The following is a 26206-nucleotide window of genomic DNA, read 5'->3' as shown; positions in this document are numbered from 1 at the left end:
GCTTTATTTATAAAGCACATTTCATACAAATCAAAGGCAATTCAAAGTGCTTTACAGCGACTGAAAACTTACTACTTCTTAACCAAAATTAAGAATGGATCTTTTAGTGGAAACTAATGCACACCACCGACAATAAAACACAAGTTAAAATGAGTTAAATCAACAAAATAATAAGTATATAAACAGTTAAAATAAATACACAAAAAGCGTAAGAATATAAGTTGAAGATAAAATAAATGCATTAAAAAATATCAATTAATTTGAGTAGATAAATAATAAAAAAACAAATAGTTCAAATAAATAAAATAATAAAACAACATTAAAATCAATATAAAACATTTAAAATAAACAGGATTATAACATCTGTGTCATACTTTAATGTTAATATGATATGATGATTTTTTTTAGCAAGCTTAGTTACTGAATTTCACTTGGTTTTAGTGCGATTAAGAGCATTTTTAAATGTGTTTTTAAGATTTAATTACATTTCATTTCACTGCATTTTCTAAGTTCACAACGTGAAGCAATGCATGCCAACCTGAGGACTTAACAAGCGCTGGAGTCCACGGGTCTGTGGTGTTTCTCACACTCCAGAAAAATGCTCTATGTTTTGTGAAGCTGGTACACATTGACATCAGGTCTGATTAGCTTCCCCTTTATGCTGAGCTTGTTAAGGTACTTCAGGTATATTTTTAATTCCATTTAGATATTACTTTGTATTTGTCTGGGAGTGTTTTTTTTAATATTAAATGTGCCATCCAAAAGCAGTGGTCATCATAGTCCATTATGGCAGCAGCAGGAAGCAGGAAGAAGCTGCAGCAGCTGAACTATGGTGTGCCATAAGGGACAAAACAGCCTGTGATTGAAAACAGAACATGTTCAATTCTTACTGTAAAAACATCCTGCTTAATAAGTTAACGCTGATAGCTCTAGCTGATCGAGTATGTATGGTCAGTGTCAAATGAAGGGGTTAATAAATGTTATTAATATATGTTGAATATTAATGCTTGACAGTCTTTTAAATCTGCTTTGTGCAACTTCAAAACTAGCAAAGTAATCACTACTTAAACCAACACAAAGTTTTTGAAGTGATATTTTTGATTCAATATTGAACTCTGACATTTTGTGCACGCCCTGGAATTTTTAAATCCTCATTCATCAGCTTGAAAGTTGTCTAAAAATTACAAACATGAGTTAATAAAGAAGCCAACCCGTATTATGGGGTGAAATGTCACCGTCTTGTTGACCCCTGAATATTTCTCAGACGCCTTCACGCGGCGACACTTCAGTCTTTCCCAGGCTTTTATTGCAACAGACTCAGACCCAGACTAGACCAGCAGACTTACAGGGGTCCTGAAGGGTCCTTGACCTCGATTATTGTGGATATGAACACTCACAGGCTGTGGTCGTATGAACTAATACTCCCTGCATACTCTCACCTCGTCCACCCCCCTGTCCTCTGAACCTTCATCACACCCCAGTCAACACCCTTTTTTTTTTTTGTCCCTCCTCCCCTCCTGTCCCCGTCTCTCCACCCCCGCCGTCACCCTTTCATCCACTAATCACATCGAAATGCCAACCTTGACCCTGGAGTTTGACCTCAAAGAGACCCCATTAACCGTGGACTCATATGAGACACCGGCTCCTGAATTCACACGGAGGCCACAGGTCAAATCCGAAAACACGTATCATATAGTTTTTGATTCACACGCTGCATCAAACAGGAAAAACACACACATATACAGGAGATGGAAGACATGTGGTCCATCATGTCCCGCTGTGCAGCTGAATAGGTGTCATTCAGAGTCAGAGGAGCCTCATATATGTGAGCTTATGCCACTCATATGTCAGCTTATAAAAGCTCCGTGTGCCGCTTTAAGGTGGAAAAACACGGCATGATGTTTGGAAGACATCTCAGGAATGCCACCCTGAACACACAGAGGTTAATCTGTAGTTCACTTGGAGTTTACGGACTACAAATGGTGCATGGAGACGCTGAGTTGAAGGGGTGTAAGAGAGGCGATGATTGCGCAAAAGACTGGGTACTTTACAGAGTCCACAACTAGGTTCATGTAACTTAAGTGCTTAAGTGCTGGAGTAAACAACCCTGATCTCAGAGATCGGCAATTAGCAGAGTCGGTAATCTGGATCTGTGCTCAATCAGAAACTGTGTCTCTACAAAAGCTGTGTCGATATTTTGCACATTAAGCTGTTTGCATTCGTCCAAGGTGCCGTACCTTTAAGGACGTGATGCTCCTTTTACTGGTCGAGGGTCCGACTCTGTTGTGTATCATTTCGCTGGAGCTCCTCCCACGAAAAAACCCCGTTACAAGCTATCGATTGATGTTTGAAAAGTGTGTTTTATTCTGCTCCGTTTGTAACCTTCCTCTCCTTTTTACTTCTCCAGGGTCTGAAGGATGACGAGCCATGTGCCGGTCTGGACTGCAGCGGTGGATGCAGGTGCAACCCGGAGAAAGGCGGCAGGGTGAGTCAAGTCTCCTCTTTTTGAAGCTACATCCATATAGTGGTCCAAAAACAACCAACAGGGAGGACATTTCTGCAAGTTTAAAAAAAACCCAACAACAACACTTCAGTTTGTCTTTCACATGCTTGTTGCAGGAGATGATTTAAGTGTTTGAAAAATGAAGCTTTGCGTTAGCTCATGCAGGACACGGAAGTAAGGCTGCAGTTTGAATCGTTGTTTCCAATCCACACAACCAATCACAGCTTGTTTTAACCACAAGGCGGTCTATCTAAACACGTCTTCCCTAACCCGGGGAGTCCACAGGATGCGTGTGCGCCGCATTACGGCTGTGACATGGCTTTGCTCCGTCCGAGGGCTCGCGCCTTGGTCCACAGGACGCGTGTTGGGAGCATAGCGCCAGCTCAGAGCAGGCAGGATCAGCTGGGTCCAGCATAGAGAGAACCACATACAAACAACAGGTCACAGAGTCTTTCTGTGGTTGAATGTCTGCTCATTTAGACTGTATTCCATTACTTTTGTGCTTTAATCGTCACTGAGTATGCTGCAGGACTGTTAAATTTCATTTCTATACGATCTATACGATCTTTAAACGGTCAGGAGTCCGTGTATGATGTTTTATTTTGAAATTGGCAGATGTTGCATGTAAACCTCGTGCCTGACTTCCTGTCCAGGTCGTTCTTTTATGTGCATATTAACGCGTGCTGGTCGTGGGCTCCGTGGAAAATAGACTTGAAGCGTATCTCTGGCGGAGCAGCGCGGGGGCACGCTCCCGAGAAGGAGCTGAGACGCACCCTGTGGACCCTAGAGCGTCGACTAGAATGGGAACGTATCGGCTGCACAGTGCGCGTCGCAGCTGTAACGTAACGCCACACATCCTGTGGACCTGAGGCTTAAGTGTCTGTTCTACAGTTGCAGGAGATTTTGCAATGCACTCTCCCTGGAAAGCCAAAGCAGGCTTAAGTAGAGCATATAGTGCCAAGAATGACTGTATTAACAATTGGCAATAAATGGTTAAACCGAGACGAGAGTGTTCCTGATTAAAGGGAATAAAATAAATCTTAAGATTGATTTATCTTCATATTCTCAAACATCTTGGAAGCTGCCAGCTTGTGTTAATATAAGCACTGTTTTTTTTATAGGACCATAATTAAGAGGAAAACACAATAAGGAGATTATGTTCTTAATCATGAGTTATCTTCATGTTGAATCCCTCATCATGGCAGGCTTCCTGTTTGCAGATGTCTAAACTCATATTTAATGCACCAAGCAGCTCGATTATCTCGTCTTTGTGATCGTAGCGAACTTATCCAAACAAAATGAACGTCATTTGGCGAAAACACAATCCCACAAAAACACTTAACCCTGTGAGAAGTGTTTCTACTTCACTTGAGGGTTTTTTTTAATTTGCTGAAACTCGTAGATCTCCTTCCCTTCGTTTAGTAACCATGACCTGCGGGGCTTTGATTCTGAATGTTATCTTTCCATCAGTGGTCTTTACACACTTTTACACCCACACATGTGATCGCTGTGTGACAGGAACCACAGTGGGAACAGTGTTTGTGTGTGTTCTACATGTTTGAACAGTTCTTATCTGTGGAGTGGTTGTGATTCAAGCGGGGGAACGAACAATCAGACGCCCACGAAAACAAAAACAGACTCCAGGCGGGGAACTCATTTTCTCGTCATTGGGAGAATGAAATCTGAAGTTAACTGTCATCTGTTAGCGGGGGTAACTAAACAAGTGTTGATGGATTGTTAGAGGACTTGAAGGACCCCACGTTCTGAATCTTAATTCACTACACGCAGATACATAAGCTCCTCCTGTCAGCTGTGTGCAGAGACGTGATCACAGGGACAGTAAAAAGGAGAGTTTTAAAAGTTGCTGCTGTCGTTTAAATTCCTCTACATTAACGAGCCGGTGTGAACGCTCCTGCATCGTGAGGTCAGACAGGTGGAGGCTGTAAATACCTGGAATGATTATAAAGAAGCAACAAGAATTTTGCAGTCGCAGACACTTCAGCACCAAAATAGATGAGAGAAGCTCTTCATCAGGTGCGATTAGGTGGAGATAAATACTTTATTATGCATCGCCCAGAGCTTAGGAAAATGAAAGTGAAGGCAGAACTTCCTACCTCAGGAAGGATCACAATTCTGGGGCCACATTTCTAGTCAGTTGCAAAAAACAAGGGTCTTAGAATTTGGCCTCAGTAATGAAGTCTTGAATCTGTAGCCTCCAAGTCTGCAAACACTTGCTACTTCCCTTGGGTGCTAGCTAGCATTTAGGCTAGTTGGCCTTTAAACTTTGCATAAGACCTTCAATCTTTAGATTACAATTATTAACATAAATAACTGTAAAGAAGCTGCTTCAGGAAATGTTCATCAACTTTAAACCAAATTGTAACAGCTTTATATAAATTCAAATACGTAGACTTTGCATGAGTTTGTGGTTTTAATGCAGTTGGTAGAGGTATTTAAAAATGGAGTTCAATGAACTAAAGAAAAACTACATTTATGAAGACTTTTAAGACTTGGAGCATTTCAAATTAGTAATGTGATTGTCCCAGCTAACTATTTATTGACATATACTTTAATTAATCAAGCAAATAACACCAGAAAATGTATCTTTCTGGCAGTATCCATCGTTTGGTTCACGTCACCAGGGCAGCGAGCATGATATTCGTACAAGTAATGATTCATTTTATTTTTAGGAGCTGTGACTGAACCTAAAACAATGTTAAAAATGAAGATAATTCTGCTTTTAAAGATGAAAAATGTGCAATATAAGAGACTTTAAAGGAGTTTTAATCTCCAAAGATGCTGTTTTTGTGTGAAGAGATTTCCTCTCCTGTTCAGTTTCCTTTGAATAAATCTAACACATGATATATTTTTCTAAATGTGAAGTATTATTTCAAAAAGCTTTTAAAAAAACATACTTAGAAGTTTCTAATATAATATATAATAATAATAACCATTATATATAAAGCATCAGCATTACATCTACATTACAAAGGGTTTAACAATGCATCATAATTAACATTTTAAAGGACTATCCAGATGCATAAACTATTAATATTAAAAGAAAACATAAAAACATGAAACAAACAATTTAAAAATAATACAAATAAATGGAAAAAAATGTGTATTATTATTATTATAGTTATTGTTATTGTTCAATTAATTAAATTATTAAATTAATTATTAATATACAATTAATTTTAAATTAATGTATCAAGTTTTGCATCACAGCAAGGCTCTTGACAATACTTTATGTTAAGAGATTAATGATATACTGGGTATATAAATAACTTAATGTGTGTGTGTGTGTGTGTGTGTGTGTTTGTGTGTGTGTGTGTGTGTGTGTGTGTGTGTGTGTGTGTGTGTGTGTGACCTCTGGTTAAAGCAGTCTGACTGTAAGCTCCACGCTGTAGCTCGGTCTGTCAGCCTGTATCCAAACATCAATTACTGTCTGACACTGAAGCCTGCACTTACTGCCCCCCTACTGTACACCAGTCTAAGTAAATAACACAGTGAGGACGACCACAGTACACCCAGGTACCTGCAGCTAAATGACACAGCTCTCTGCGCTCAGGCTAAATGACACAGCTCTCTGCGCTCAGGCTAAATGACACACACACACAGGCTGTGTTAGCTGCTTTATGTTATTGTTGGCAGACGTTTAAGGCGCTAAGGTGCTTATTTGTCTCTTTTCAGTTTTACTTTTGTGCTCGGAGGTCAGAGAGGTGAGGCGTGCTCTTCTTCATGGGTGTTAACAGACCTCAGGTGCACAGGTGGAGACGGGGTTAGGTCAGTTTGCTCTGCAGGGAAGGAAGGCTGGATCCAGCAGAATGAATAGAGCTGTATGATGTGATACAGAGAAATTCATGTTTAAGATTTAATCAAGAAAGCAGAGGGTAAAAATATATTTTTAATATGCATTAAATACTTGATTCTGATTGGTCGAACCCCCAAAACACAGGTGATGAACTCTCAGAAGGAAAATTGATGTGAGGACAACCTGATCACACACATCTTAGATTGCAAAACATAAAGATGCATTCGTCATCATTTTTTGTTATTGTTCCTCCTGAAAGTTCAGTTTTCTGCATGAGCAGCTGTGTTACCTTAAACCGTAATCAGACACATAGTTTTTGATTATTAAAGCGTCACTGCGTCATCCTCAGACAGAAGATGGAAAATCATATCACATGAGACATCCCTTTATGAGCTGATATTCCCCTGTAATTGTCTCAACACAGGTTTAGTGTGTTTTGGATCCGATTCAAACTCTTGTCTCAGTTTCTCCTATAAGATTATGAGAGGATGTTCCTCGTCCATAAATGTCGTTTGTTATGTAATGCAGGAGCTGCTGCGCCTGGAAGACTCAGAAACAACAGCGTGGGTAATGATGAGAGGAATCAAACAGGGCCGAGGTCTGACAGTGAGACTGACGGAGAGTAAATGTTGTCACTCTTCAGTTCAGGGATGCTCTGTTGACGCCTGAGGGGGAGAACTTTCTGTTGATTTGCAGCCGCCTGTCAGAACACGGGGTCATCCATATATGAGGAGCGGAGATTATCAGAAGTTCATCTGTTTAACAAATCAATCAGAGGTCAGATACAGATCAGATCATGGAAGTGCAATTACCGCTCTGTGCTCATATTTGACTAAAGAAGAAGTAGGACTACTGGAGGGGATGTACGTTTACTGAGATAAAAAATCAAACAAGATGAAGATTAGTGTGTGTATAAGTCCAGGCAAAGTTATAAGTCAATACATAAAAAATGGGAAAGTAATTTTGGTGTTTCTGTACATAGTTGGACTATGAAGAGAAACTCTGTTGAAGTTAATGCAAATGAAACCTCTACAGTTATGTGCATTAATTCATGTTTACTGAGTTACAGCAGCTTTCAGGGAGGGGGAAAGTGTAGTATAAGCTTGGCCATTCATAAAGGTGTCAAATCTAAGTTTTTGGGACTTCAAAATAGATTATAAGATGTCAGCAAAGTAAAAAAAAAAAAGAAATCCAAGAATAAATTTTAAAATACATTTAAAAAAAAAAGCTTTACCACACACAATAGTGTCAAATCTAAGATTTTGTGATGTCAAAATAGATTATAAGACTTTTGCAAAGTCAAAAAAAGGAATACAAAAAGAAAATACATAAATTTAAAATAAATCCAAAATAATTAAAAATGAATTAAGAAGAATTTTCAAAAAGAAGTCCTTGAAGAAATCCAAAAATGGATAAAAAACGAAATAAATAAATAAATAAAAATCCAAAAGAATTAAAAATGAATTAAAAGAAATAAAAAAAAAAAGAAATCTGACGATACATTTAAAAATAAATTAAAATAAGTTTTTATGACGTCAAAATAGATTATAAAACTTTGACAAAGTAAATAAAGAAATTCAAAAAGAAATCCAAAAATAGATCGAAAACGAAATAAATAAATAAAAAAGAAATCCAGAATAAATTCAAAAAGAAATCAAAAAAAGAAATCCTTAAATAAATAAAAATTAAAAGAAAATTAAAAGAAAATCAAAAAAGAAATACGATAAAATACAAATAGAAATACAAAAAATTCCAAGAAGAAATCCAAAAAGAGGCGTAAAGAAAAGTCAGGACTTAGCGTCCTCTTTAAAAGTCACACTCAGCTGACAACCAGCTATCAGCTTTTCACTTGTCTGAACTAAAGCGGCGGCCATTTTTAATCTTGTTTTGTTTTGGGTATTCAGATCAAGGTAGTTATGTCAGCTTTGAAATTAAAATGTGACTTTATGTTTGTTTTATTGAGGAGTTAATGGATTGGAAGTTTGGGTCCAGCTCCAAACAACTTTATTCTCTTAAATGTTGATTTTCTGGCAATATTTAAATTTCACTAACATAACATAAAAGAAAACCAGTTATCTGTTTTCAATCCTTGATATTATTAAGGTGTCAAATTTGGTTTATCACTGTTGGAAACTAAAGGTCAAGAATTTGTTGCAAATTCCTCAAACTGTTGCTTCAGTATCCCGGTAACTGTCACTGAAGGATCATACTCTGTGACCTTTGCTTACTTGATTTTGTTCTCAGACTTAGACGACAAGATTGATACTTTAATTACAGCAAGAGTCCCAAGAAGACGGTTAGCATAGCTTAGCATAGAGGCTTGAAATGAATGGAAACAGCTAGCCTGGTTCTGGACAGAGGTTACACATCTATATGTAAAACTAACTTGTAAACATTGTTTAAGATCTTGAAATAAATGTAGGTTTATGTGCCAGAGTATTTGTTCGCTCTGAGAAGTGGATACCTGCTTGTTCAAGGCTTTATGCTAAGCTAAGCACGTGTCAATCGTCTCATCTAGTTGTTGGCGACAACGGCAATACAATAAGAGTATTCATGTTTTTCAAAAAGGCCAAAACAACAACAACAAACCCATTTGTGTTCCTGGGAACTCGATCGAGTCCTGGAAAAAACCTTGAACAATGCAAAGTTCTTGGTGTTATTTACACCACGGGTTCATCCCTCAAATTTACCAACAAGTGTGCCAACAACTCTGGAGGGCACAGCTGGCATTGAAACCATATTATTACTGATTCAAGAGAACAGAGCAAGGCATGCTGGGACATGAAGATATGAGGTGATGTTTCCTCTGAATGAGGAAACAAACATCCGGTGATAACTGAGGGAACAAACATGTCTCAGATACAAAGACTGACATGTCTCCTGAGTGAGACTCCGCCCCTGTGGTGATCATAAAGTCTGACCCCAACACAAACAGACTGGATCCAGACGCTGTGTGTCGGTTCGGGTGGTTTTCATTATCATTAGCCAAAGGGGTTTTTAGTTTTACTTCAACGTAAAGCCCTGAGACTTTGAGAAAACACAGAGCTCAGTGTTTTAAAACTTGAGTCCACATGTGTGTGTAAGGCTTTAATATCTGTGTCATGTTGGATCCATTAGGACCAATAACATCCGCTCACATTGGGTAAAGCCTCGGGGGTCAGAGGGCAGTGTTAGGGATGGCAGGAGTGTGTGTGTGTGTGTGTGTGTGTGCAGAGGGGTCAGGAAGGATGTGCTTTATTTAATTTGCCAGACCTCCATGTGTGTCAATCAGAAACAGAGACAGAGAGGACTTCCTCGAGGGATCAGCTCGATGTTTTCTGTGTCACGCTGGAGTAAACTCTGTTTGAAAATCAGGTCTGTTGTTTTGTTTCTGGAGTGATGACATCTTCAGTCCACGAATGAAGCTTGTTACACTCAGTTTACATGAAGATCCTCTGAGGGACAATGCAACTGAGACAGTTCCTGCTGCATTATCTCATCTGTGGCCCAAAGTCACTAACTTCATCAGTCAAATGATCCAAAAAGTCAACCTTAGAAAACATATTTTTTTAGACTAACTATGGAAAGGTTATTGATGAACTGGCAGTGGAAAGTTACTGAGTACAGTTTAACCATAATTCAAAATGTACACATGCAACATGTAGATCTATAAAGTCCACATGCAATGCAAAGTTAAAGGTCACCCTTTTAAAAGAGGTCTTGATCGCAATGGGTTTTTATCTGGTTAAATAAAGATTAAATGAATTGTTTTTTTAAAGTATGTTACAGACTAAAGCTAAAGCTAAAAGCTTAAGTAAGTAAAGTAAGTAAACTTTATTTATATAGTGCTTTTCACAGACAACAGTCACAAAGTGCTTCACAATGACAAGACATCCAGAAAGAAAGATAAAACCGACAGGTAACATGAAAGTTACAGAGGTTACATGATCCTTAAAAATCATTAAAAGTTCTACAACTATCAACTAAAAGCTTTCCTAAATAAGTGGGTTTTTAATGTAGACTAAAACATCTGCAGATTCTGCAGAGCGTTCCAGAGTCTGGGGGCTACAGCCTGGAAGGCTCTGTCACCGTGAGTGCTGAGGTGTGTACGTGGAACAGTTAAAAGGTGTGACATGTTGGACCTGAGTGGGCGAGGTGGCTGGTAGGGGTGAAGGAGTTCTGACAAGTGCTCTGGAGTCTGACCGTGTAGGTGAAATAAAAGACCTAAGAAATCACAGCAACAGCTAGAACTAATATTCAACCAAGATCCTTTCATTTCTAATGTATCTGACTTTAACACTTTTCAGAAAATCACCAAAAGTTGTTCTTGAAAGTCAAATAATTTACCTTACAGTGACCTTAAACACATGAAAGCAGCATATTTTTGTATTTGACAGCTTAAAAAAGGCACCATCTTTAAATCATCACTTAAAATCAAGTGAAAAAATTAAGTGCTGGAGCTCCCTTTAGTCATGTTGGCGTATTATCATGCCGTCATTGTCAGTAATAGCAGTTCAGTCAGACAACTCACGTTTACTTAAGATAAAGTTTATTGCAGCAAACAGTATTGTGTTTGGCGTATGGGCTCCGAACCTCATTACTCAGCATTGATTATTTAAATGCAGACATTTGGGAGTAATGAGATAAGACTAACCCCCCCTGGAGCCTGCAGGTGGATGCCGGGGAGGAGGTGGGTACGAAGTTTGCACCCAGCACTGAGCAGGACAGCAGGAGCACTGGCAAAGCAGAGGCAGAGACGAGGAGACTTGCAGCTTAAATAGACCGCCGAATGAGAGGATGTTGAGATCAGCTGATAGGGAGGATGATGATTGCTCCTCCAATGCTAGGGAGACTTGCAAGTTGGCATTCATTTGATGGTACTATCTGGCAAAAATGGTCAAGTGAGCGCCGTGTGATGCCCACGAAAGGACACACATAATAATAATAATTTAATTTATAGAGCACTTTTCAAAACCAAGTTACAAAGTGCTTTTCATGGGCAGCACACAAGGCAAGATAGAGAAATAAAACATATTCTAAAAGACTTAAAATTCCCCTGAAAGAACTCTAAAGGAATACAATTATTTGTGTAACTCAAATATGATAAAATACAATTCAGAATATCATGTAGTGTTCCATTGGTGATGTCTTTTAGATGCTATTTTGAACCAGGAAGAGGGACTGTAATATGGAGAGGACAGGAAAGAGAACTGGCAGCTTGTAAGAGGTCTCTACGCCAAAACAGTCCTGGTGTGCCAAGGAGTTAAATTCAGAAGTAGCGGTACCACTTAAAGCTTGAAACAAATCATTGATTCATTAATGAAGAGTGATAACAGCAGAAACTCTCAAAACATGAAGCCATGAGAGAAGCTTCTGAGACGGAGAGAAGGAAAGAGATACACACTCTGCTTCACACACCCAGACAACAAAGGAGCGCAGAAGAAAGGATGAATAGAGAGTAGTAAAGATAGTGCAGCGGCTTCCCCTTTTAAAACACCATGAGGGTAAAGTGATAGTGGATGAGTGTCTCGGTGGGATGGGGAGATAAGAAACGAGGGATGACTCCCCTCCGCGGGGCCTCTCGATGAAAGACTGCGTCTCTCCATCGCTGAATTCCTTCATTTTAATCCTGAAACAGGTACAGAGGGAAGAGAGAGAGGGAAAGAGAGAGAGAGAGGTTGGCAAGTTTCCTTCTAGGTCAGCGGTACAGAAGAAACACTTTGGCTTTATTTTCAAGTTGTAGTTGGAGCGAAGGAAGGAAGGGAGTGGGGATGCTGGTGATGTGAGGAAAGAAGAGGAGATTTGATCGGTTCATGAAGTAGAGGCAAGGATAGAAGAGAAGGAAGACTGCAGGGTGTAAAGAAAGAGAGATCTCTGGAAAAGAGAGATAGATGGTGCAATAAAAGATAGAAGTGTGTTATGAAAGTTTGGCAACCTTCACAGTTAGAGACCAAAACCAGGTTTCTACGAGACACGTGTAATTCTGCTGTAAAGTTAGGCAGATTAACATGGAGCCTAATGAGGGTTGACTCACTTTCGGAGCCAGCCTCTAGTGGCCGTTTGGGGAACTGCAGGTCACACAGTTTGAAAGAGTATAATGCAGTATACAAAATAATGCCTTTTTGGGACATGAATTCCAACAATAAAGGATCATGTTGGAGATTAACATGGGGACTAATGGGGGGTTGACTCACTTTTGGGGCCAGCCTCTAGTGGCCGTTTGGAGAACTGCATGTCAGCCAGTAGAATGCAGTATAAAAATGTTGTATGTCCTGAAAACTGGAAAGGAGAGAACAAAGGTAGTATAGATGGTAGGATATACATATTTTGTCGAACACACACACACACACACACACACACACGTATAGGCTCAGATTGCACACAGATAATCCCAGTTGGCAGCAGAATGACCCTGAGACAAGCATGAACGCTGACTTTGATCTTCTGTCTCTCCTTATCTTTCAATATATCTTCAATCTCTCTCTCTCTCTCTCTCTCTCTCTCTCCCTCTCTCTCTCTCTCTCTCTGAGTGTGTGTGTATTTTAGGGGTTACATGTGTAGTTACCTGCATGTGTATGACATGCAGGATGTATGTACAGGATGGTCTTATCAGTAATATGTCCCTTCAAAACACATACACAAACACACCCACACAGAGAGAGAGAGAGAGACTCCTGGGCCCCTGTGTGGCATTTTATCAGGTGGAGGGCCTCCTTTTGAGGGCAGGGGTCTAAAAATGGTGGTGGTCTTTGTTTTGGCTTCTTCTTCACACACACACACACATACCAAAACACACACACCCACACACACACATTTTAAACAGCGGTAAAGCTGTGATTTTGCCTCCCTTTGTCCAAAATGTCTCAACAAAGCTGAGCTGAGACTAAGAAACTTAGCTTTGAACTTCTCAAACACACACAAGCAGAGAACAACACACACACATGTACACACACCTGACCCCTTAAAGCCAGCTCATCCACTCACCAGATTCTGAGTTTAGTCTAGGAAAGGTCAAGGGTCGCAGTAGACACAATGGCGAGGCTGGTTGAGAAGGTCAGGGGCAGCGAGATCACAGAGTCAGAGATAGACGGGTCAGAGTGTGTGTGTGTGTGTGTGTGTGTTGTGGCGTCTTGACCTTTTGTTGCCCCTTAATCCAAACTTCTTACAAGGATTTATTTCAAACCTTTCGGATTATTGAAAAAACAAAAACATAAATAAACCAAAAGCATCCAAATCTAAAAAAGAATTACACATAGAGGAAGAAATCCCTGTTAAAGGTCTGAATCAGAGACCTGAATCAGCTTGCAGTGCACTCTACTGCCCTCACATGGCTCCAGGAGGAAGTGCTGTCACCCAGAGTGCAGGCAGCAGTGTGTGCAGACATTCTCATGGACTGTGTGCATTCCTCACCCGGTGTTACAATTGGATCAGACTAATCCAACTTATAACACCTAACTTGACCCCATCTCCTGAGGGTGACTGCTAGTTGTGATTAAAAGGCACAAAAAAGGCGAATTTATTTACTTTCGATCAAATGATAGTCTAGAAATTGTAAAATCAGAATGTTAAGTAGAGACAGTTTCTCCTTTAAAGTCAAATAATTTATTGACTTTTTTGTCACATTTTACTAATTTAACATTTTAACCAATATGCTCAAATATTACCCCTATAATTATCACATTATCTGGAGAAACACAAGCTTTAAACACTCATTAAGATGAAGTGTTCATGGTTTCGTTGTCTTGTTGTGAAGAAATGTTCCTTTTGTGATCACATTTTTATTGTAATTTCTGCAGTTACATACAAACATAGATTGCCAAGGGTCATAGACAATAAAAATAAAATAAAATAAAATTTGGTCCAGATGAAGAAGGGAGAAAGTTCAAGGTTGTTGCATATGTTGTGGCAATGTAGTGAAGTGATGTGGATGTAGGTGTGTGTATGTGTGGATGTAAGCAAGAGTGTGTGAGGGGGGTCGCTCAGTTCAGCAAGTTCTTCAGATCGTCCACTGTAACACACCATAGCAGAGTTATGTTCAAAGTTCAAAGTTCAAAGTCTTCTTCATTGTCAAAAACTTCTGTATGCAGCAGACATGCTGAGGATTTGATATAAGAAGTAAGCTAATAAAGATAATAAAATACAGTTTAAAAACAGTGCAAAAACGTTGCTATAGTGCAATTTAAAATCAAAGTGAGTGTGTGTGTTTCAGTCCTGAGGATGACAGACTGTGGGGGCACTATGGGAAGAAGGGGCAAAACAGAGAGAGAGTTCAGCATCCTGACTGCCTGGATGCGAGCTGTGGAAAGTTCCAAATACACAACATCAATAAACGTATGCAACCATTGTTTACGAGTGAGCAGAAAGGGATCTTTCCATCTAGACGCGACCATCTTCTTAGCAGCCTTCAAGCTACAAACACACGCTTCTGAGCTCTAGGAAGCTGCAGCTGATGTACAGTATCTCACAAAAATGAGTACACCCCTCACATTTCTGCACATATTTGATTTTATCTTTTCATGGGACAACACTGAAGAAATGACACTTTGATACAATGTAAAGTAGTCAGTGTACAGCTTGTATAACAGAGTAGATGTACTGTCCCCTCAAAATAACTCAACAGACAGCCATTAATGTCTAAACCACCGGCAACAAAAGTGTAAACCCCCCTAAGTGAAAATGTCCAAATTGGGCCCAAAGTGTCAGTATTGTGTGTGTCCAGCACTGCCTTAACCCTCTTGGGCATGGAGTTCACCAGAGCTTCACAGGTTGACACTGGAATCCTCTTCCACTCCTCCATGACGACATCACAGAGCTGGTGGATGTTAGAGACCTTGCGCTCCACCACCTTCCGTTTGAGGATGCCCCACAGATGCTCAATAGGGTTTAGACCTGGAGACATGCTTGGCCACTCCATCACCTTCACCCTCAGTTTCTATAGCAAGGCAGGGACCGTCTTGGAGGTGTGTTTGGGGTCGTTATCATGTTGGAATACTGCCCTGAAGAGGAGGGGGATCATGCTCTGCTTCAGTATGTCACAGTACATGTTGGCATTCATGGTTCCCTCAATGAACTGGAGCTCCCCAGTGCCGGCAGGACCCATGCAGCCCAAGACCATGACACATGCTTGACTGTAGGCAAGACACACTTGTCTTTGTACTCCTCACCTGGTTGCCCCAACACACTCTTGACACCATCTGAACCGAATAAGTTTATCTTTGTCTCATCAGACCACAAGACATGGTTCCAGTAACCCATGTCCTTAGTCTGCTTGTCTTTAGTAAACCTTTTGCAGGCCTTTTGTATCAGTCAATCACAGCTTGTTACAAAAAATGTATCAGCTCCTTTCTTCAAATTGTCTCCTTTTTGTTCACCACCCTCTGAAACAAACGTTGACACATCCTCATAAACACTCTGAGGTATTTACACTCTGTGCAGCAGGGTCTTAAAGAGAAGCACAGAAAAGGTCACGCTTTTGTTTGAATGTTGGCCTCAAGTTGTCTTACGTTCCTTCTCCTTCTTTCCTAATTATAGTCTTACCTCCAAACTGGAACAAAATGAAACAAAGACAACGTTGAATAAAAGCAAATGAAGTGGAAAAAATGCCAGAGGGAAGGTGTCACGTCCTCTCGACTATCATTTTCCTGCACAGAGCAGGAATCAAACACATCCTGGGTGATCTAACGTCACACACACACACCTGTGCACACACACTTTTCTACAAAGTTCAGGAATGCACAGAACCAGTTATTACCGAATTTACAGGCTCTTGCGATTTTAATGATGACGGCACGGTTATTTACGACATCTCCGAAACACTAAACACGACACACACACGCTTCACACAAATCAAAATGATCATTTATGATGGTTTTTTTTTTTTATTTGCAGAGAAACTTCTCAATTCTTGTTCCTGCAACTTCAGCTAAATGACACCTCGTGAAACATGTAGACTCTCATCGCCGTTAAAAAGGACCAGAATGATTTAGTGTGCAGATATTTATGCGTGTCTTAAAGTTTACTTGGATGCAAGCCGTCAAGGTTTGATTTGAAAATAAGCATGCATTAAAGTGGAGCTGGGTGTTGGTCTGGGGTGGGAATCGCAGGTTAATTGCACACGCTCCTTGCGTCCTGACCCTTATGGTCACAGTCGCCTCACCTGCAGGTTAGGGTGGAAATCCAATCATATCAGGAAGAGTATGAATGTCAGAGCGAACAGATAAGTAGAGGAAGGGATTCCCACACTGTCCACGCTGATACAGAAAGTATGCACACAACCAAAACACCAACAAACTCTGCAGGAATCTCCATCCCAACCAAACTAAACACAGCTGCTCTAAGCTCGTCTTCGCTTCTTTTGTCGCGTGGAAACGTGAGCGGTCTCACCCCCCCTCCGTTATAAACAAAGAGACGTGAAGCTGAATCAAATGAGAAGGATGTCTGAGTTGTTTTTGTTTGTCGGTTTCCACATTCTTGTCTGGCTCTGCTGTCAACAGACCTCAGTGTTGTTTGGGAACGACTGTTTGACCTAGATGGGACTGTAGCGTCTGATATGATGTTTGTGAGTCAGCTTTCTTTGTGTGAATCTTAACGTTGAGCATCAACAAATGCTAGATCTCAAAACCAAAGACATTCTTGTGTGCAAACGTAGTGTGAGTCAAACTGAAGATGTCTGATGATTGCTTGGAAGCTAGAGCTGCCAGACGAGTCGTTTTCAATTTAACTTTAACAGGGGCGCTGGTGGCCTAGTGGTCTAAGCGCCCAACATACAGAGGCCACAGTCCTCGTTGCAGGGGTTGCCTGATCGATTCCAGGCCGGTCGACCATTTCCTGCATGTCTTCCCCACTCTCTACTCCCCATATTTCCTGTCTCTCTTCGGCTTTCCCATCAAATAAAGGCAAAAAGGCCAGTGTGTGTTAACTTCCACTGGATCCTCTCCGTTGTGTTCCGGCGTCTGCGTCTCTGATCCAGCAGGTCGGAGTCCTCCGGATCAGATACGCAAGACTTCCATTTTTGCCGGATGCCGGAGCACGACGCATCAATCTCAACAGAGCAGATGGAGCGGGACAGGAAGTCAGAAACCAAAACAAAATGAAAACATCCAGCTTTAAGAAATTACATTTGTATTGTCTTATTTAACAGTTATTTAACAGCTGTGCCATAAATGACCTCTGAACCATCTACGTTTGCGTTACCTGAGCAATCTCATCCGTACATTGTTTTTTAAGGTGTGAACAAGCCATACATACCAATTACATCTGCTGTTTGCAGTAAAAGCTTGTTGTCACCTCAGGCTAATTTTTATTTCTGCCCTGAAACCTCATTAAATTCAAGTTTTTAAGACTCTGGAGGAAAAAAACAGCTCGATGTGTTCATGGTATCTCATCCTGAGCAGGTTTAAGTGAGACATTCAACTATCCATGGGTAGACAACACATGTATCCTCCACTGTCTGAGGCTCATATCAAGCAAGGAGACAAATTACAAGAACAAACAACAGCTTCCTCCTCGTACTGTCCCACAGCTGTGAAAACAGGACAGTTTTATGACATCATCACCGTGGGACAGCGGAGGCCTGCTGACTTGCTAAGTGGATTTTTATTGGAGGGGGGAAAGCACCTGGTGATAAGAGAGAACAGGTTGTTGGTTTTAATGGCGGCCATCAGCACAAACAGATGAGTCAGAGGAGCGGAGGAGGGTGGGAATCAGACAGAGGGAGGACACAGGCAGGAAAAACAAGACAGCAAAGACAGCTGACAAACCCAACATGGGTTCTTCTACAAGTGATGAAAGTTTAACATTTTTTCCCCTGCGCTTCCTGTCCCAATAACTGATCTTGTGATGTTTCATCCATTATTGCTCAAGTGTCCCAAACCAAACATGGAGTTCTTCAACACTCAGATTTGGCCCTGCAATGATGATGACTACAGCCTATCCCCCCCAATTATATTCTTGATCATGATCCAGAACACCAAGATGACACATACAAGTCCCTCCTTTGGTACAACCAACAGTCTGTCTGAGTTACAGTGATGGCAAATGTAGGGTCTGCACACTCCAACTCATTTCAGCATGCATGATTTTGCCAACATAGGCCCAAAGAGAATGTGACAACCAACCCCAACTGGAATTTTTTGCTAGCATCAAGGCTATCAACCAGGGGCGTTGGTGGCCTAGCGGTCTAAGCACCCCACATTCAGAGGCTACAGTCCTCGTCGCAGGGGTCGTCGGTTCGATTCCAGGCCTTGACCATTTCCTGCATGTCTTCCCCCACTCTCTACTCCCCACATTTCCTGTCTCTCTTCAGCTGTACTATCAAATAAAGGCCAAAAAAAAGCCACTAACAATCATCTAACAACTACTTAGCTAGCTAATAAAAATCTAAACTATAGCTTTCCCCTCACACTTTGTAAGGGTAACACTTGTTTTGTTATAAACCCATCATTTAAAAGCCTAGAAGAAAAAATACTGAGGAGCTGAATATTTACAATTTGACATGAAAAACAACAAAAAGTCGTCTCACCTCAAGTTCAGCTGTCTTACTCCAGAGAAGACTATGTAGGTGAGCTCTGATCCTAATTCTGGGAATGTCCACACCCCAATTTCAGAGACAGCGCCCTCTGGTGGCGAGATATATAACGAGTGTGCCAACCAACCCCGTTCTCTCCTAATCGTCTCCCCTCATTTGTGCGGTTAAAATTTGTATATTTTGAACATGAATTCACATTTTTAAAGAGTTGGTGTCGAAGTCTTCAATTGGATTCCCTTAATCCAATTCAAACAAATCAACACATATAAATGTTTTACAGCTTGAACTCTCAACCTAAACCAAGAATAGCATCACTCCAACACATTTATTCAGAGTTTACACTCAGATAAAGAAGTACTTCAAAGGACTTCCTCATAAAACTTTGAATGGAACCAAAACCCAAAGTCGTAAAGCGCCGATATCACATCTCCATCTCCATCCTGTTTTTATAAACCCTAAGGAACAAACTCTCTTTACTTCATGCTTCGAAAAAGGATGAAAGAGAAGTGTAAGCTTTAAATCTTCAGCGCCTTGCTCTAAAGCCTGAGACGCTGAGAGTAACTCTGAAGGGCCTCAGGTGTTTGGAGCATCTTGTTCAACATCAGGAGAGTTTGTTGTTTCTGGAATTTGGACCAGGAAATGAAGGGAGTGCTTGGAGGGTAGACGTTTAGAGATCATCTTGAGGTACAGAATGAGGAAAGACTGATTATTGTATTTCCCTTTGTCAGAAACTGTCCAAAGAAGGTCATTTTTATCATCCATAGGACTTCAATCTTGGAAATACAGGCCTTGATTGCATCTTTAATGCCTGACTGCCTCCAGTTTGATGGTCTTCTATCTTCCATATCATGAAGTAGCTGAGGAATTCCATCTGACATGCTCGTATGCAAAGACTGTGTCGCTCTCCCTTTATGCCTCCTGTCTTTGCTTGCGGTATCATCACTCATCCCTCGCAGGACAAACATGTCTGAGATAAGCGAAGGTGTTTGGGTTCACGGATTTGATCGCTGCAGGGGATAGCGCTAGAAAAGATGGCACAACCTAAACATTCCCATCTACAGGAGGGTTCCCTCTCTCTGCGTTGAGCGTGTGTTCGTGCAGACGGGTGGCGGGAGCGGCTCTCTTTCGTTAGTGTTTTCACTTGTTTCATCTTTAACAGCTTCAAAAGTCCCGATCCTTTGAGCACATTTTGTTGCCACCTCTCTGAACTTTTTTTGTTGAGGGCGTTAGAGGTTCTGCCGACTCATGTGTGTGTTTGCAAGCTGTAATTGCGTTATCGCACCGCCCCCATTGGTTAGACTTGCACCCAAAGACTATTTGCCAGCCGCCCAGCCCCTCGCCTACACGCTGCTCCCATCACCGTCCCCCAGTGAGCATGCGGTGTGACAGCTAAAATCTTCCCCCCTAGCAGACTCATAGCTCAAAACAATGCGCCCTGATAAATCCTCCGAGGGCCTGAGGGTGTGTGTTCATGTTTCTATGCGCGTGCGTTCACGGACAACACACACACACACACTTATTTTCACACGCATGGCGGCTAGAATCTGTCTGTCCAAGCACTCTCCTCCATCAGGAAGTGAGGTCGGCCCGATGGGAGCGGTAAGTCCAGAGAGCTTAGCGGCCCAGAATAGGCTCCATTGTGCCCTTTGTGCTGGGGGGGATTTGGGCCTACAAACTGACCAGTCTGCTGGAAGGTGATGAGGATGGAAGGTCTGGAAGAGCCGGCCGGAGACCCGATGGGCAGGCATGAAAACAGACGGGGATGCCAACTGGCAAGGGGGTTGGGACTCGGGGAGACGGAGGCAGGAGGACAGACTAATCTCTGATAAAAAATGTCTCCATGTGTCTAAAAAGTCAATTATGTGTTTAATGTGAACAAACCAGAGTTCAAACATTAGGACTTTTAAAAACTGTAATCTCACATTTAAAATGAAACCAAAACAACTTGCTAGGATTATTAAAAACAATCGTTCTTAACACAATCCTCTGCAACCTAAAATCCCTTAGTCAATAATATTTATGCCATGCATTTGTAGCTAGTGTGTTGCTTTTTATAACCATTAAAAACGTGAAAAAAGCTCAGAAAATGAACACTAAACCCAGAAGTTCTGCAGCCCCTTTTAGCCCCTTTTAGCCAATTTTATCCCATTTTAGCCACTTTAAACATGTTGTTTCGGTTTTACAGCAAATTTGATAGTTCCTCCAAGTACCTTGCCACTCTGAGAAAACCCCCCTTACACATTTGACTGAAGTTTAGGGCCAACTAGACGAGAATACCAAATTAAGTGCTTCTCGAGAGCCAGATATGTCCATTAGGAGATGGTGGAGACCAAACCAGAGATAAAATTTAAGTTGTTTTTGCCTGGTTACCAGAATTACGACTCCAAATTAATGTTGTGTTACCTTGCAGACACCCAAGCTACTTTATTGTGAGGCACAGGATGCTTGTTTTGGAGTTATGGTGCCCTCTAGTGGCCAGAAATATATTGCAGGTATAAGGGTATGCACAGAAATAATGGAATATGTAGCCATGGATGTGATATTTAGAAGTTGTGTTTTTGTAGGATTAGTTGGAACATTCCATCCAGCATTTTATACACAAATGTGACATTTTTCATCTATTAAAGTTACAAGTTGTATTTGCATGACAAGCAGTTAATACTCAAAATTTGGTTACTTCAGGCCTTATTCTTAGCCAGATTTCACACACATGGCTTCCTTATATGACGAGTAACATCCCACAGAGGTCACTGAGAGTTGGTGACCTGTGCAGGAGGGTAGATCGCCACCCAGTGGTCATTTTCAGGGCTCCAGCTCTGTGTCATCTTCACTGCAGCTTTCCCCTTTTTTAGTTCCCTTTCATCCCTTCCCTTTTATCTCTCCTCACTCTCTGTGATCTCTCCTTTTGCAGACGGCATTTTTTATTTCCATGCCATGTTAGGGAATAAACAGAAACTCACTTCCTGCTTCAAAAACACTCATGAAAAGAAAGACATCCTTTAAAGATTGGATTTCAGCTGCATTTGTTTGTTAATTTAAAGGGGAAACGTCCGCCTATATAGTCGTGCATTTAGGGCGATTTAGACCTTGTGGGATTAACAGAAACAGCGTTCACTCCAAGCTGTCGTTTCACCTTAACTCACACCTCACCTCTCACCTTTTATGTAACACCAGACAGACAGCAGAGTCTTTGAAAGTGACCTCTATGACCTGAAAATAGATACTAGAAAGCTGCCGGAGTCTTTAGACGAGACGACCCCGCAATCCTTCTAAGCATGTCTTTTTTTTCAGGGGGATATTTTTAGACACCTGAGCAGGTTGCAGAAGGACAAAAGAAACAAAATGAATGAGTCAATGAAAGGGTTCCAAAGAGTTAAACTAAATATGATGAGGGTGCAAAAGATAAGAGTGATGGTGGATGAGACAGTGGAAAGGTGAGGTGTGAGAGAAAGTTGGACCCCCCCCTTACATATTTTCCTCAGGTGAAACCAGGTGTGAGCGTGAGCTGTGAGGCTAGACAGCTCCAGCAGGCTGCTCAGCCCTGTTATTAGTGTTACCTGTCTGCCCCCGGGGACACGTGGGCTGGAGGCAGAGCTGCAACAAGACACACTGTGGTCAAAGCTAATGCAGGGGAAAAAATGAACTTATGTTTCATTGGCATCCTGGCTGCTAGAGACAGAAAGGTATCACACATGACACAAAGAGGAAGTTTGAAAGTTTGATAAAGACCAAGAACATACTTTTAAAGCTTTGATTGTGAGATAAGGAGATTGATACCACTCACGAGTATCTCCAGTTGTTTAGCCAAAGCTCTTGGGTCGTTAGCTTAGCTTATCTTAGCTTAGTATAATGAGGAACAACCTCACAAATCTTCTGACTATTATATCTAAAGCTAACAGATTAACATTTTAGATTAACCTTTAAAACACAGTGCAAAATGGATCATTTTTTCAGGGCGTTGGTGGCCTAGCGGTCGAAACGCCCCACATACAGAGGCTACAGTCCTTGTCGCAGGGGTCGCAGGGGTCGCAGGGGTCGCAGGGGTCGCAGGGGTCGCAGGGGTCGCAGGGGTCGCAGGGGTCGCAGGGGTCGCCGGTTCGATTCCCGGCCGGTCGACCATTTCCTGCATGTCTTCCCCCTCTCTCTACTCCCCAAATTTCCTGTATCTCTCCAGCTGTCCTATCAAAGAAAGGCAAAAAGCCCAAAAATATAACTTTAAAAAACAAAAGAATCATTTTGGTTCAACAAGGGGTCGTGTGCTATGCTAAGCTAACAAGCAGCCAACACTAGCTTCATACTTAGAGGTCAGACAAATCCATAACCTTCAAAGATCTTTCTATGTGAAGACAGTGAATAAGTCAGTTTTCCTAGATGCCAAATGATTTCTTTATTTCTTCTATCTTTAACGCAAAGCAACAAAGTTGCTAACACTTGCTAAATCTGATGCTACCTCACAAAATACAGAGCTGTAGAGCCAGATCACTCAGTAACCCTCCTATTATCCTTGGGGTTAATTGGACCCCATTCAATGTTTAACGTCTCTAAATTAATCTTGGCTTCATATTTCATGACTTTTCCTCATTTATTGTATCGATTTTGGCGCCCCCTTGTGGACAAAGTGACACCTCTTCGTTTTTGCTCCTGTACATCCAAAAGTAGTGTTTTCAAGAAAACCTCATCCCATCCTGTTGTCTTTTAACAGTCAGATTTATCACATAATGTGATTACTGCCATGAAAACAGTCAAATAAAGGCTGTTTCTGAAGCAAGATGTCAATCATCTGTTCTGACACCTACCCCCTCAGAGCGGTTTCAGGCATTAAAAATGACAACAGAGAAGGTGTCAGTGTTGTTGTGGATGGTCTTGTTTGCTTTTGAAGGTCATAAAGAGGCACCTGTATGAGTTTCAGTCTGTTTCTCAGCCAATTAAAAACTCCTCATAGTGCCTTTAAATGGGGACAACTGGGAAAACATAAATTAAAATGTTGATTTGTTCAAATTTCCTGTGAAAAAAAATTACGCACCAGTGTTCCTTGGGGTCAATTTGACCCCAGGCTGTTTTAGCTGTATAAGACAAAAAAATTCAACTTTTTATACACATTTGTTTTTAGTCGTTTTAGATGATATTGAGGTCACTGTAGCTAACATTTTTATAACCTAAAAGAAACAGAAAGTACCTGAAACATAAACCTGGGTAACAATCAGTTTCTGGAGGTTTAAATTGCTGGGGTCAAATTGACCCTCAAATTCCATTTGAAGCCACTCAAACATGTTTGCAAGAGAGGAGAAACCCTGGAAATTGGAGGGAAATCAGGTCAAATTTAACCTAAAGACATGAAACACATCAACTTAAAACAGCTAATGTTAGCATGTCCTTGCTAATCGTTTGTGGGAGAAACACAGTGACATCAGAAACTGTATAAATGATTGAATGCTAGTGTTAGCTGTTGTCTTGCAGCAGCTAATTATCAAATGTGTTGTTTTACATACAAACATGGCTTCAGCATTCAACCACCTTTAAGCTAACAACGCTGTTAGCTCAGAATTAAGCCTTACAGTTTGGTCTTTTTTAAGGAGTTGATTGATTTCAGCCATGTAACTCAAAGTTTGGAAAGCAGCTACAGTTTTGTGTGATTGTCACTTTAATTCCCTGAACAATCAGGATGTTATCACACACATGTCTCTGTTAGCTTGTTCCCTGCAGGCGAAAACAAACGCCAGAGATTCTTTATAACTGACATTAGACCTTCTCCTTTTAATGGTTTTATATCTGCAAGGCAGAGCTGACATATATGAATAGGACCAGGTGTGGAGCAGAAGATTACCTTTCTTTTTATGTTACGTGTGTGCGTGGAAATAATAAAGGGGTGTGTGAACCTTTACCTTGAGTGTAATGAAGGGTGTGCATTAAGGTGTGTGTGTGCCATGAGCTGAAGGAGAGAATTATGAGTGCATACGTCTTTGTTTTGGGTTCAGAAACGTCTAACCCAGCTTCCTTTATATTCTACCTTGTAATTGAATCTCTGCATTAGGTTACCTTAAGGCTAATTTAAAGGTAGATCGCATCCTGCATGCAGAAGCATTTGATGCATTGCATCTCCATAAACGAACCTTTGAATGTTGAATGTGCATGACTTGAAAAAAGACCCAAAAGTGAAAAGAAAGTCCTTTTCGAACTTTGACAAAGGACCTTTTTAATTGGCCTTCTAAAGCCTCTTGACTTGACTTTCCTTTGACCCGAGTGCAGACATCTGTCCCTCTCTCCGCCTCCTCCTCCCTCCATCTGTCTCCTCTCTCCCTGCCCTGTTATACTGCTGCAAATATAAGCTAATGGCAGGTTGTCAAAGTGTGAATGCATGTTCATCCAGCTCTAAATCAGCACCTTGTAACGCTCTGTATTCGTCTTTCTACTCCCCTCGTGTGGTTGAAAACGATTGCACAGCCTTTCACCTCCTGCAGAAACCCAAACACCTCAACTTTAGACTTTTACACCTCTCAATTTCCTAAAAGGTTCAAGTTAACTCCCAAAACTAGACTTCTTCAAGCACCACAGTAGCACTTTTTCCCTCCCAGACCACCATCTGAGCCCACATGCCCCTGCATGCCCGCGCGAAGCACTTCACCAACCCGCAGAGATTTGGGATCGTGAAGCTCGTGTTCACGTGTTGAGGAAAAAGAAAAACTCACAGCTGGGTTTTTTTTCCGCCCGGACTTGTTCCTCGTGTAAACAAACCCATTAAATCCACATAACACAAAGACAAAATGGCTTCCCCCGGCAATTTGTTTGCAAGTGTTTCCCGGCTCGATTACTCCCTCGTCGGGTGGATGATGGTGGGTAATTGAGGATGGTGAGGAAAGGAGGGAAGGGAGGATACAAGCTGTGTTTATACTTGACCTGATGGTACATGAAGGTCACAGGTGTCCCATTCAGGTCACTTATTCCAAGTTATAGTGACGAGTAAAACTGAAGTCGTCGGCAAAAGGTGGAATGTTTGGAATCAGAGGATGAGGGGCGTCTGTTGTCCGTGTGTATTCTCCATCATCACCACTAGGGTCACTTCTTGAGTAACCGTGACTTGTCTCCTCTCTCAGGGTCGTCCCGGGCCTTTGGGTGAAGTTGGTCAGAGTGGAGCAGAGGGGCCTCGTGGAGGTCTGGGGCATTCAGGGCCTAAAGGAGAGAAGGGCCACATCGGACTGAAAGGACCATCCGGCCCTAAAGGAGACAAAGTGGGTGTTATTGATCTGCACTTGGTTTAACAACTATCATGCAGTACCATGTTCTCACCACTAGGTGTTCTTGTTAATTGATTATGAATGATGGATTCTTTCCTCTCACAGGGACCGATGGGAGTGCCAGGGTTCCAAGGAAATGACGGAGTACCTGT

At 41.4% G+C, this 26206-nt stretch overlaps 1 protein-coding gene across 1 annotated transcript in view; it reads left to right on the top strand.

Moving 5' to 3' along the window:
* The window catches only part of col4a6 (collagen, type IV, alpha 6), a 169921-nt gene that overhangs the window by 100305 nt on the left and 43410 nt on the right, over positions 1-26206 (top strand). Inside the window, exons 4-6 of the mRNA XM_034677072.1 lie at positions 2408-2485; positions 25914-26048; positions 26160-26204. Of these exons, the coding sequence (XP_034532963.1) occupies positions 2408-2485; positions 25914-26048; positions 26160-26204 (258 nt within the window). The remainder of the gene's footprint in view (positions 1-2407; positions 2486-25913; positions 26049-26159; positions 26205-26206) is intronic.

This window comes from Notolabrus celidotus, chromosome 23 (genome assembly GCF_009762535.1).
Source record: "Notolabrus celidotus isolate fNotCel1 chromosome 23, fNotCel1.pri, whole genome shotgun sequence".
NCBI lineage: Eukaryota > Metazoa > Chordata > Actinopteri > Labriformes > Labridae > Notolabrus > Notolabrus celidotus.
Note: the sequence above shows the minus strand (reverse complement) of the source record. Positions and strands in the feature narration are given on the sequence as shown.